Genomic DNA, 14,261 nt, shown 5'->3' on the forward strand with positions numbered 1-14,261 from the left:
AGGTAGCTTGCCCACCACATATAGTAAAAGCGGCAAATGCATTTTGATAAGCTCAGTAGTGCAAGCAGTCTTATGGATTTATGGAATTAGGTGATGACTAGAGGCTGAGATAAGGGAAAACTGCCCAAGTGAGCAACGGAAGCATTTTGGAAGTTCAACATTGCATTTCTCTCATGATTGTTACTTTGCGAGTCCATTATATCCCCCATTTCCATAGCATTAAAGAGCCTCTCATGCATTAATCTATTAATCCTCATTACTCCTCTGAGACTCAGGGAAGAGTTCCTATCCTCATTGTACAAATGAAATAAGGAAGCATCATAAAGCTAAATTACTTGTACAGCCCAAACAAGGAGTTAATGGCAGAGCAAAAAGTGAATGCAGGTGCTTTGGGATAACATTCGTGAATGAATGCTGTTAGCAGAAGAAATGTTGTTCTTCTCTAACGAAAGACCTGGCTTCCTGTGTTGTGCATGCTTTTTTATATTTGAGCTGAATACTAAACCACAAAGGTCTTGTGAACGGTAGTGATGATACTGTTCATGTCTTGGTACTGATGGACTCCTGAGTAGGGCCATTTTTGAAGAATGAGGCTCCAGTGGAGCCTCTGTCAGTCTCTCTGCCAACAACGTCTTGCTCACTCCACACCACAGATTTAATGATTTGTTTTCAAATTAAATAAAACAGTATTTTCAATAAGGCAAGCCTTCTTCATAAGGCCAAATTGTGTGTGTGTATGTTAGTGACTGTGCATGTGGGAAGAGGCGATTCTTCCTGTGTTGGATTTCAGGAGGTTGCACTAAGTCTATCTAGAGCACACATCTTTGGTCCCACTTCAATTCTGAAGGAATCTTCAGGCTTTGGCCCAATGTGTGTCTGTGTTTGTACATTGCATTATTACTGCTGGCATGCATAATGGTTGGTCCTTGCAAATTGCTGCCAAAAGACTGTCAGCTTTTCAAGATCTATTCTTGTATACAGGAGGTTATCAGGAAGAAGAATTCCTGGACGGTACACTAACTTAGACAGAAGCATAGGGACAAACAAAATTGCTACATTTATTAACATTGAGATTATTTTTCTATTAAATGTTTCCTAAATAACATACCCTAGATGTATGATCTGATCTGAGCTTAAACTAAACTGAGCTTAAACAAAACAGTCCGTGGGGCCGCAGTACTAATGATGCAACACTGGAAAAGTGGTTTCAAAATGAACAGATATTGTGAGGGCCGACAAAGTGAGTAATATGAATTTGAGTCATCTGTTTATAATAGTACAATTATTTAAAGGGTTTTCTGCATAGTAATTAAGCAATAATAATGCAGTATAGACTGTTGTCTAGAATGAGAGCCTTTTAACTTTAACCTTATACAAAACTATGAAGTGGCCACATTTGGAGTACTGCATACTGTTCTGGTCACCATATCGTAAGAAGGGCATTGTAAAACTGGAAAAGGTGCAGAAGAGGGCAACCAAGATGGGCTAGGACCACCTTCCCTATGAGGCAAGGCTACAGCATCTGGGGCTTTTTAGATTGGAAAAGAGGCAACTATGGGGAGACATGAAAGAGGTGTATAAAATCATGTATGGAGTGGAGAAAGATAGAAAATTTTGTCCCTCTCGCATAATTCTAGAACCAGGGGTCATCCCATGAAACTGATTGCCAAGAAATTTAGGACTGACAAAAGGAAGTACTTTTTCACACAACACTTAATTAGCCTATAGAATTCTCTGCCGCAAGATGTTGTGACAGCTAACAGCCTGGATGGATTTAAGAAGGGTTTAGATAAATTCATGGAGGGCAGGTCTATTAATGGCTACTAGTTTGAGGGCTATCGGCCACCTCCAGCCTCAGCGGCAATATGCCTCTCAATAGCAGTTGCAGGGGAGCAACAGCAGGAGAGCAGGCATGCTTTCACCTCTTGCCTGTCGGCTTTCCAGAGGCATCTGGTGGGCCACTGTGTGAAATAGGATGCTGGAATAGATGGGCCTTGGGCCTGATCCAGCAGGGCTGTTCTTATGTTCAGGTCAGAGGTGAAGACCTGGCAGAGTGTGGAGAAAAAAGGAGACATGAAATAAAATCTCCTTGCTTCTCGGATCAACTGTATGAACTAGTAAAAACAACCTTTATATGTGGGGACTGGGCTAAGAGCCCATTCTGCATACCACTGTATACATTATTTCTGGATATTATATATATGTAGTGTGAAAGTTGTCCTGGACACCTGATAATGTGATTATTTTTGCTCTCTCCAGTTTCAGATGTCTGGCCATAGGTAGCTGGTGCTTGCTGGTATTGGTATGGCTAAGATGACTGATTAGGATGAAATTATCAAGTCCAATATATGCTCCTTCAGTTGTTGCTTCTCTGTAGCTGGAGTAGGACAGCTGTATACTGACACCCATTCAGGTGGAATATGTTGTGATCAATGCCACAGTCATTGTTGCCACTAGGTAGAGCCTGATCCAGATATGCTTTGCCTCAGACAATTGAAGTAGGGGGAGGGAACGGGACAAAGCTTTCATTGTAGTTTTGCGCTGTACCTGAATAGGACTAAGGCAGAACCATGAATTCCCCCTACTGTACCTGGATCCCAAGCATAGTATCAGAGAGAATATGAAGATAGAGAATATCTTCTCACATTCTGTCTTCCGGACCATCCACTCAGAGAAGCTCAGTTTCTACAGTGTTCAGTATTCTGTATGTACTCTGCATGCAGGAGTGGTCTCGGACCTTTTGCTGCCTGAGGTGAAGGATGATGACCCCTCCCACTTACCCTCCCCCATTCAGCATTCTCAGGCCATGCTGCAGAGGCAGCAGCAGTGGCATATGAGCACTCTCAGCCTATGCCACCAAGCCAGGCAATGGCAACCAGGAGGACATTCCTAACTCACTTCAGGAGTGGGAAGAGAGGAAAGGGGGTACACTAAATTGGGGTGAGGAGGAGGAAATGCCCCTCCTGTGCCTGCACCTGCAATGACGGCCTCATGGAAGAGCCACCAACTGTACACATACCTGGCAACTAGAGTTTTCCTATGGCAGTCTTTCTGTCCAATTGTCCCATATGTGTATGCGCACATTACAATCCACCATAGCTGTGAATTGCTTATTTTTCAATATCCATAAAGATCAGAGTATTCTGCAGTTCAGTTTTGGTGCTGCTGATTGACTATTTAGCTTGAGCTATAGGAAGCTCATCCTTAGATCTGAAGGTCCTCAATACTTCGGCTCTCCCAAAAGGCAAGGAAGGTGCACAGTAAGGTGTCTACTTTTGTGAACAGCTCTTCACTAATCATCCTCAGGTTTTGTCACACTACCAGGATAGGCCTGCTCCAATCTTCCGAGTCAATGAACAAACTCATTTACCACCTGCACTGGGCAGGATCTTATATAACTATGCTCTCTCTGTCTCACACAGGAGTTATCCTCTATATTCTGCTGGTTGGCTATCCTCCTTTCTGGGATGAGGATCAACACCGACTATACCAGCAGATCAAAGCTGGGGCCTATGATGTAAGGTGTTCCCCCCTCCCTTCCTTTTTTTTCTCCCTTTCTCCCCCTGAGCCCTTCAATAGGTCTTATGTTCCTCCTTCAGCAGTTCTTAGCGCTCACCTTGCCTTGTCCACCAAGCACTGCATTTGAAGGCTAATGACAAAGGCAGCTCTCTGCCTTATGCCAAGCCAGAGCATTGCTCCATCTAGCTCAGGGTTGTCGACACTGGGCTACGTTCTGTGCAGTCTTCTGTGGAGGTCATGGGCTGCTGCACAGCTTCAAAAGCAACCCTGATGCTGGGGCTGCTGCTGTGGAATGACTTAAAACCACTGCTGGCTTTTAAATCTCCCCATAGCAGCCTCATGGCTGCACCATTGTGGCTGCCTTTGAACTGGCACAGCAGCCCTGGCAGCTCCCTTACGGCAGCAGAAGACTGTGCAGAATGTAGCCCCGTGTAGAGACAACACTGAGCTAGATGGGGCGATGGCCTGGCTTGGTATAAGGCCGCTGCCTTTGTCGTGAGGATGACTGGCTGTGGCTCTCCAGGGGTTCAGAGGGGTTTTCTCAGATCTCCCCGGAGATGCCCAGGAGTGAACCTGGGGCCTTCCGCATGCCAGGGCAGAAGGAAAGCCGGGTGACTGCCCCAGGCCCCACTCCTTTAACCCCCGTAAACTTTTAATTGGAAGGGGGTCCCGCACTGGCTGACTTGCCCCAGGCCCCACACCCTGCCAGGGCTCTCTAAGGACACCCCTGCTGCATGCAAACACGCAGGTGCTCTCCCACTGAGCTCTGACTTCTTCCCCAGGTGAGAACCAATGTGGTGTGGTAGTTGGGGTGCTGGCCTAGAACTGGGCAGGCCCCTGTAGCTTTACCCATCAAGCTCCTCCTCCTCCTCCTCCTCCTCATTCCTTCCTTTGGAGCTGTGCCAGGTTGTGTGGTTTTCATAGATGGTTCCAGAGTGGGATTGGGGCTGGGGAGAAGGCAAGTGTCCCCCAGAGGAATAGCTCACTCCCATTTCCTGGACCCCTGTGGCTACTTGAAGCAAAGGCACTTTTCATATTCTCAGGCTGCTTCTCTGTGTTTTTATCAATTGATTTATATAGAAAGAGCATCAGTATATATAAAAAGGGTCACTTCCATTTATGCTTAGAAGGAAGTGTTGATGCAAAATACACTGTAATTTCTCTTGCAGAATCTAACATGTCGAGCAAAGCCTGCTCCCCTTGCAAGAAATGAACTTTGCCGTTTTGCAGCCTCCCCCACCCCGCCCCACAAACCAATATCTTTTTCTAGTGCCCCTATTGGTGATGTGTGTTTTTTAAAATCATTTTAAAGAGACCTTTTTAAAAGAATGTTTTTTTAAACCATTTTAAATGGTTACATTAGAAATCATGCCAAAAAGATGCTGAAGTTGAGAGAGTATTTTCTAGATCCCAGAAGGATGCTATTAATAAAAAAGTATTGTATAAATATAAATTTATTGATTGTTGATTAACAAACAGAAACATTTCAGCTTCAGCCTTCTTCAGTTGCTCTAATTTTATATGAAAGGTGCATATATTTCTGTTTGTTAATCAACTATATGTATCTAGTTTTCTTCCAGCAAACCGAGCACAAAGACTTCATCAATTTCCTGTAGTTTCACATGTGCCAAATAGGCCTTTGTAACAGGGCTACTCGAAGGGTATTTATTTATTCATTGCTCTGTATCCTCAGTAACAAGCTGGCAAGCCTGCAGCAGGATGGTGATTTAGCAGATTTTGGCAGAACTATAACAGCACCTGGGCCCCATTCCCTGGTACAGACAGTTGCTGCCTTTTATTGACTGTGCTTAGCAAGAATTAAAAAATGCATCCAGGACATCCCTGGCCCCACTGTCAGCCATGTGAAGGACTGTTTGGTAACCAGGCTGCGGAATGGAAAGTCAGCCATAAAAATCAGAATACTCATCAAGGCTGCAGACCTATGCATACTTCTGATGACCACAATGGGACTTCCTTCTGAGTTAAACAAGCATAGGATTGTGCTGCGTGTATGACAGTATCCTGTGAAAGTCAGAACTTGACTTCCCCTCCATTTTCGCAAAACGACTGTTTTAGTCTCCTCTGCCATTTCAAATCCGCAACATCCTTGTGTATAAATAAACACTCCATGGGGAATGTAAAAAGGCCCTCTGTTCCTATGATGACAAGTTTGTTTCCTCTACTCTTGCAGTTTCCTTCTCCTGAGTGGGATACTGTCACTCCTGAAGCAAAAGATCTCATCAATAAAATGCTGACCATCAACCCATCCAAACGTATCACAGCAGCAGAGGCTCTGAAGCACCCATGGATATCAGTAAGTGCAAATAATATTTCCTGCCCAGGAGATGCCCAGATATGAGAGTTTTAACTTTGTTTGTTATCTGCTTATCTTAATGCTCTTAAGTGCTCTTAAGTGCTCTTAATGAGAAAAAGAACATTTGTTATGTGTAGCATACACAGACACGTGCGGAGTTTGTGCAAATTTCATAAATCCTTTATTTCCATAACAATTAATATGATTTTATGCACTGTGTACCATAGGTGTACTATGGATACTTATTATGGGCAGCTGGTTATGCTGGCCAACAGGTAGTAAACTATTTGCCCTAGATTACATTTACAAAGCCTACTGCTTAGGCTGTCTACCTCTTATACCAATCAAAATGGGTCTCCACTAACATATTCCGTTGAAGAGGAGTGCATCATAATTGTTTGTTTTAAAATAAGAATTGCTTTTCTTATTTCTCCCATCAGGCATTGTACTAGAGCCTTATTCAGACATTATGTTGTACAGCTGTATACTCGTACATGTTTTTGTGTGAATAGCTGTATCTTTGTTCATTTTAAATTCGCAAGTGCACTGCCGTACCTGTTCCCAATGTAATGTGTGAATAATTGTACCTGTGTACACTGTACACTTGTATGAGGGTTCAACAGAATGTCTGAATAGGGCTTAGAAGTCATTCTGATGTAATGAAATGTAGTTTAAGCCATGTGTTTGCTTTCTCCATAGCTAGTATTTTAATTCAGCTCTGCTCCCAAAGTAAAAACAATGCAGAGGATTCCAACAGGCCTTTCAAATAATCTCAGCCTTCATCACTCAGAGTCATTGAGAGGGACTTGAGAGGGCAGCCCAAAGAGGGATGGTTGCTGAGGCCTGTCTGCTAACCATTAAAGCAAAATCTTCTGTTTATTTCATGGGAATATTTTTCACTTGTCTTCTTTCCTTCTGCCACACTCAGGTCTGGACTGGGGCTGTACAGTCTTGTAGTTTGCTAGACTGCACATGTTGCTGAGGGGTGAAGAGTGGATAAAGGAAGTTGTGGTGGCAGTTTGGGCCCGTGGACAATGTTTTCTCTAGAGAAACAATGAGGCCGTTCTCACGACCGGGTGGGCAGGGTGGCAGGTGGGCAGCAGGGCAGGCTGCTTAAACATGCCTTCCCTGCAGACAATCGCTGAGTCCATGCTGGGTGTGCTGATCATGCACCCAGATGGTCACCAGCTGTCCCAGACAGCGCATCGTACCAGCCCCCAGAAACCCTGCAATGCATCGCATGAGTATGCAATGCTTTGTGGGGATCCCCACAGTGATGGGCAGGCACCTGTCAGTGTTACAGCACTGGCTGAATGTAGTCGGTGCTGCACATGGTCAGGGAAACGTTAAGCACTCATGCTCTTAACCCCATTTAAAGGGTGGGCTCCCTAGGCAGGTTTGCTGCCAAGGCACCGCCAGGAGCCAGTTGGCTCCCATGGGTTCCCTCGAGCAGCCAAGCCCAGGTTTAGCTGTCCTAGCCCAGTCTTGGCTGCTTATGAGAACAGCCTCAATATTTATCTCAAGACCCCACCTTGAATGTCCCTTGTCCTAGAAAAGAGCCGCAGTCTGAACCATTGGTGCATAAAAGAATCCTCTCACAAAAGGTTAGCTAAGCTTCTAACAACCTAATGAACCATCTACAGCATCTCTGGTGTGGCAGAACAAGGAATAGATGAACAATGAGGGGAACTAGTTGGCACCATCCATTAAATTTTTATTTGCTGCTGCTTGGAGAATTGTTGTTGGACTCTGCCTAATACAGGAGTGTGCATTAGGACACCGAGAAATGGTGCCGAGTTCAGGCTTGTGCATGTAGAGATGCCATACCTATCCTGCATATGCTGTACCTAATTCTTCATAAAATAGTCCAACCTACTGTACAAAGGCTAGAGCCTCCATAGTCAAATCTTCAGTAGATTTCAGCTGATACAATCCAGTTGCAATCTTGTTGGCAGAAAACAGAAGGCAACCAGTGTTTCCTATGCAATGGGTACTTGCAAGAGAAATAATACAGCTAGTAAAATAAGTCTAGCTTACTCGAACACCTGAGATCTCTCTATTTTCGAATCCCTTCTATTTCTGATCAGCCTTTCTTTCTGTCTTCCAGCATCGTTCCACTGTGGCTTCTTGCATGCACAGACAGGAGACCGTGGATTGCTTGAAGAAGTTCAATGCCAGAAGGAAGCTAAAGGTAATTCATATCTCCTCTCTGACTCATGGGTGGCCCCTGAGAAACTGGTCTGTTGGCTTGTTTTCCCTTTCATTTGCTTTCCTGTGTTCTTGAAGGCTCAGCTTTGATGCTTCCAAGACCTGATTTTCATGCTGGTTGCTTTGAATGGAAAGGCTTTCCAACATATCTCTAAATCTTTGGATCTTAAATAGTCCATGCCAGAGGCTTTAGAAGAGCAGCAGCATCCCTCTCCACCTTTTTTTTGGGGGGGGGGGGTATAACTGGATCTGTTGGAGGAGATGGCCTACTTCAGATTCAGTGCTAGTGCTACAATATCACTGCTGTTCCGAAAGGAACTCTGTTTCATGGCAGGTTAGGGACTCTGGTCTCTGAAAAATAGAGGGTGAGAAGTTAATGCTGATTCGATGAAGCGCCTTAATTAACATCTTAGGACAAATTAAAATTGCCTCTTAAGACTCATGAACATTGCATTCCTAGGCACAATTGCATGGTGTTAGTGGAACTTACTTCCAGGAAAATGAATCTGGGATTAGTGTTCAGATTTACTAGTTTCAAATCACTGTCTGTGCTGTGGGGTGGGGGGGGGGAGATCAGTATATTAATTACCAGGCAGCTCTTTCCTCCAGTCCCGTGTTGTTCCTTAGACATATACAATAACCCTTCCTTCTTAGCTTATGAGCATTATGCTGGTTTCCGGTGCAAAGCTTTGGGGATGGCAGCTAATAAGATTACCATGTTCAGTAACAGACAGTAATCTGTGTTTACTTTTCATCAGTAACATTAATCTGTTACTGCTGCAATTATGTTAATGTAATCTTGTTATATGTCTCCTAACTAGCTCATGGATTGGAATATTGAGATGTGCTTTTTGTTCATATGCTTTCTGGAGAAGGAGAGCAAGCAGTTGTCCCTTTGAAGCTTTTTTTCTGAAAGATCATATTTTGGTGGGGAAATTCCATCGGTCCAATAGTCAGCATAACAAATTACCTGAACAGCATAGTAATAAATGCTGATCTCCATTGTTCTAATGCAATGTCTTTATCCAGTGGCCATGTGTGCAGGTGCATCCTACTTTTCTTCTACAAGTAGGGAAACACTTGATGTGCAGTAATGCCCATACATGTGCAAAGTGTTTATTTTACTAGGAGAGGATTGGTCGTCTTTGCTAGTTGGTGCTAAATACAAAGGAGAGTAGGAATCTATAACCAGTTCTCTTATTGATTTACAGAGAATGACTCTGGACATGTTACTTCAATACTGTACCTTAGTTTTCCCACCTGTAAAATGGATGTGAGGAGATGGATCTGCTCTTTGACATCTATGGGACAATATGCTATGTGAGAGATATTTGTAGTCATAGTTGTAGTCATAGTGGTCATTGTGGTAGATCTTGCTATCAGGTGCTAAAACTGAATTTCTGTAGAGATACATGCTGCAGACAAGTCTGTCTCTGCATGTCCAATGCACTTTCTAATTTCACAGGTACAGCAACTTTGGAACACTTTGGGTACAGCACTAAATTATATGACACAAGGCAGTTCTTTTTAGTGGTGGGAGGAAACCCTTATAGCTGATGTGAGTAGGGTCAAGTTGCTACCACTTTTACTAGTCTAGCAGGTTTCCAAAGAGCAGATGATATATGTGGGATTCCATGTGAAACTAAATAGGAAATCCTCCTTAGTAATTCCTGAAAGAAATCTCTAAGTTGACCTGCTCCCATCAGAGCATGAGTGTTTGCTGAGGAATTAAATCCTGCACCACCACAAGAAAAGATAGAAGGGTGGTTTTGAGATTGCTAAGGTGGTTATAATAAACTCTTGCCACAACCATTCAGAAACTTGCAGAGTAGCTAGAAACTCGGAGCCACTACTATCCAGTGACTTGTTTTCTGCAGACGGTTTGCTATATCTATTAATATCATCTCCAAACTATATTCATCATACCCCTGGAATTATGCCAAAGATACATCCCTCTTGTAGCCTCAGCCAGCTCAATTTCTCCTTGGATGTCTTTAAGAGGAGGGAGATTGCGGTGGGGGAAGGGATAGGCCTGATTCTGAACTCAATGACATGTCTCTCCCCATCCTCTTCTTTCTGTCTGTCTTTTGTGCATTCCAGGGTGCCATCCTCACTACGATGCTAGCAACCCGGAATTTTTCTGGTAGGTAATACAGCTATCTCCAGTGCATTAATTACTTTCTGGCTCCTCATTTATCCTAGCCCATGTAGGTTTTGCAGCCAGCGTGGTGTAGTGGTTAGAGTGCTGGACTAGGACTGGGGAGACCCGAGTTCAAATCCCCATTCAGCCATGAAACTAGCTGGGTGACTCTGGGCCAGTCACTTCTCTCTCAGCCTAACCTACTTCACAGGGTTGTTGTGAAAGAGAAATTCAAGTATGTAGTACACCGCTCTGGGCTCCTTGGAGGAAGAGCGGGATATAAATGTAAAAATAACCAAAAAAATTACTAAGATCTAGGACATGCAGAAGCTGATTTTAGTATCATGAATGAAAATCCTCTCTGTGTGTGTGTCTGTGTGTGCGCGCGCATGCGTGTATATATACACACTACATTTTCTCCAGGGGCATAGGCGCTTGGCATAGGGAAGACAGAGTACCCCACTCCCCAGGATTTACAATCATGCCCACAAAGCACACATCCCAAACCCCTCCCCCTACGTATGACATCAGATGCAAGGGGGCGGGTCCCATCGGCCCTGGCAGAACTTTGCTTCCCTTCTCCAGTCCATGGTCTGTGGAATAGCTGACTGGGAGCTCCTTTGCCTACTTTCTTGAGGAGGCAGAGAAAGGAGCTCACAGTCAGCAATTCCACGAACTGCTGACTGGGAAAGGGAAGCTCTGCTGGGGTTGATGGGCTCCGTCCACAGCATTGGCTCTCCCCGCTTGTGTCTGACAACAGATGCAGGGGTGGGGCCACTGCCTTTCCCATCCACCCCAGTCAGTATTTCATTGAAACACTGGCTAGCTGGGCTTCCACCACCAGAGGAGAGGGGCGTGCCTCGCGCTCCCAGCCAGTGAGCATTTCATTTTCTGGCTGGGTGTGGAAGTTGGCAGGGGGGCAAGCGGTTGCCCTGGCTGAGAGTGAAGCGTGTCATTCCAGTCATTCCTCCCCCCCCCCTTACTCCATGGTCCCTATGCCCCAGTTTTCTCTCATACATTCAGTAGACAAGGGGCATACTGGGCACTTAATCTTGACATTCTAGCATTTCTCTAATAAGCTGTGGTTAACATTTCCCCAGAAGTTGCACTTGTTGCACCTGCTGCACTGTACTCATAAATGTAATCTGGAGAGTGACAAGTGTGACTGAAACTGAATGTCTGAGCTATGCGGACTACCCAGAGTCCTGGACTTTTTATTTACTGAGGAAGACCAGGATCTATCATGGAAGAATTCAGTCACACAAGGGGCTGCTTAGAGGCCTCTTTTCAGTTTCCTCTTAAAGAACTAGAAGCCTGGCTTTTTGGTTCAGCTTGTATTTTATTCAATGACTTGATTTTTCTGATTGTACTAGAACTAGGGAGTAGGCCACTGCCCAAGAATGGGCTTGGTAAGCTTGATTACTGTACTGTAGTTTTAAATGTAACATCGTGGACATATTCACTCAAACATGACTAAATCATGGATCAGTGTTAGTAGTACAAGACTTGGACTTGTGCTGCCCCCTATTTCAGATTCAGATCTTTATTATGGTCATTGACCAGTACAAGCCCCCTGTTTCCACTTTAAAACAAACTACAGTTTGTTGTGTCTGAATCCAGAAAATTGTGGTTTGTTCTCACCACCATTTGTGAACGAGCCAAGATATCCTGGTATGATGTAGTAGTAGTGGTAGTAGTGTGCCAGGAATTGAAATGTTTTTGGATTAAGGTAAGGCGAAGTGTGCTGTCAAGTCAATTTCGACTCCTGGTGCCCATATAGCCCTGTGATTTTCTTTGGTAGAATACAGGAGGGGTTTACCATTGCCCCCTCCCATGGAGTATGAGATTATGCCTTTCAGCATCTTCCTATATCACTGCAGCCTGATCGAGTACCAGCGGGGAGTCGAACTGGCAGCCTTCTGCTTGTTAGTCAAGCATTTCCCTGCTGTGCCACTTAAGGTGGGCTGTGTTTGGATTAGGGGTGTGCAATTTGATTAGTTGTCATATTGTTTCAAGTTGAATCGAGGGTGATTCACAAATTCAACCTGAATCAAATCATCCCCAAAATAGAGGGCCCAATTTAGAGTCGAGGAGAATCACCCCCGATTTGACCCAAATCACCTTGGTGATTTGAATGCCATTTTTGCTGGAGAAACGGGCCTCAAAATGGCACTTTTTTCAAGGGAGAACTAGTCTACAATTCGGGATTGACAGGTAGACCAGCCCTCCACTCCAGACTTCGTGTGTCAGCTGGCCTTGGAGGATGGGTGTACCCAGTAGACCTGATTTTGATTCGTGCACACCCTAGTTTGGATCTGACAAATGCATGAAACTTTTGAATGATGTGGTGCTTGTCTCCCAGTTTGGGCTGCAGTCCTGCAGTCAGCAATGCATTCTAAAGATTAAGATTGCCCAAGTAAATGAAGGTGTAAGCTTGCTGCCTTTATTATTATTTTCATTTTTTTAAGCTAGTTCAGTAGCACAAAAATGCAAATTTATAAATCAGTTTTTTAAAAAATAAAAATAAATCCCCAAATATGTGTGATCTTTTATTGTAGCAGCTCACTGTGTTTGCAACATCACCTAAATATTGCATGAAACCCAGATGAAGTTACTCAGGAGTAGTCCCACTGAAATTAATAGGATAAGTTCACCATGACTAACTTGCCCCATTAATGTAAATGGGACTACTCATGAGCAATTTAGTCCAGCTGTGTTTCTGCACAACCCTCTTTCATTTCTTTGGGCATCTAGGCCAGTGACTTTGCTCCAGTTGTGGTGGACTGGGAAGAAAATGCTGAAGTGGGAAGGGATATGGCCCACAGACCTTAGGTTACCTATTCCTGGATTATTCCTGGTCTGATGCCTAAACATGGATCGCGCATTACTCAAATGTACTCATAGCCAGTTTGAGCCAATGTGGTGTAGTTAGTAGAGTGTTGGTCTAGAACCTGACAAGACCCAGGTTCAAACCCCACTCAGCCAAGAAGCTCACTGAGGGACCTTGGGCTAGTTGCCATCTCTCAGCTTTATCCATTCCACAGGACTGGTTTTTCCGAGAATAAAATTCAGGTGGAATGAACCATATATGCTGCCCTGAGCTCCTTGGAAGAAGGATGGGATACAAATGTCATAAATAAATAATAGAAGGGATGCTATGGACTGAAAATAATTCACTATATAGTTTAATGTGAGTCAGCACTAAATCTGTAGCTCTAGGAAAACTTTCTGACTGAGGAATGTGTTGCTTCTTAAAGTGAACATCTTGTAATTTTTAAGAGGAAGTGCTCCTACCTCTCATTTGGCAGTTTACTTTTTTTTTTTTTTTAGCAACACAGCAGGCTTTGCCTCAGCTTTTCTCTTTCCTCCCCTCTCCCAATCACACACGGTGATAGCTACTAATATAAAAGTAAAAAGTCCACCTTTGGGAGAGTAATTACACTCTCAGGCTACAATTGATCACAAAGGTTTGGTCCACTTAAACCCATTGCTTTCAAGGGGCTTAAATGTGCTTAATTCTGTGTTGGATTGTAGTCTAACCGTGTGCAACGGGGAAGGTGGGGAGAGAAATCTAAGTTCTTCATTCAGGCACTGTTTTGTGTCCTTTTTCTAATTATATTAATAAATATTAATTGTTTTTCCATAGCTCACAAAGAAGTGTCAAAGCACAATTAATCAGTGCAAAATGCTTTGTCACCCTTTGGTAGAAGGACTTGCCATTAGTGGATCAGTGCTGTTGCCAGTTATTATATCCTCACACAGCCCTTTCCCCCTGCACAGAACTTAAGAACAGAACACTCACACCAGCATCACCTTTATTTGGTGGCATTTTGTGCTAGCTTTCAGTCACAGATGGCACAGGTTGTGCATTCAACTTGTGCTCTGTAGATGAAGTTGTTGTGTGGACATTCATTCATTCATTCGATTTCTATACTGCCCTTCCAAAAATGGCTCAGGGTGATTTACACAGAGAAATAACAAATAAATAAGATCAACCCCTGTCTCCAAAGGGCTCACAATCTAAAAAGAAGCATCAGATAGACACCAGCAACAGTCACTGGAGGTACTGTGCTGGGGATA

The 14,261-nt window shown here is 43.9% G+C and overlaps 1 protein-coding gene across 3 annotated transcripts in view; it reads left to right on the top strand.

Annotated features, from left to right (window-relative positions):
* CAMK2A (calcium/calmodulin dependent protein kinase II alpha) overlaps positions 1–14,261 on the top strand; it is a 191,912-nt gene that overhangs the window by 141,299 nt on the left and 36,352 nt on the right. For all 3 annotated transcript variants that reach the window (XM_053289834.1, XM_053289836.1, XM_053289835.1), the window contains exons 9-12: positions 3,423–3,517; positions 5,711–5,833; positions 7,941–8,024; positions 10,142–10,184. In XM_053289834.1, coding sequence (XP_053145809.1) covers positions 3,423–3,517; positions 5,711–5,833; positions 7,941–8,024; positions 10,142–10,184 — 345 coding nt within the window. The remainder of the gene's footprint in view (positions 1–3,422; positions 3,518–5,710; positions 5,834–7,940; positions 8,025–10,141; positions 10,185–14,261) is intronic.

This window comes from Hemicordylus capensis, chromosome 2 (assembly GCF_027244095.1).
Source record: "Hemicordylus capensis ecotype Gifberg chromosome 2, rHemCap1.1.pri, whole genome shotgun sequence".
NCBI lineage: Eukaryota > Metazoa > Chordata > Lepidosauria > Squamata > Cordylidae > Hemicordylus > Hemicordylus capensis.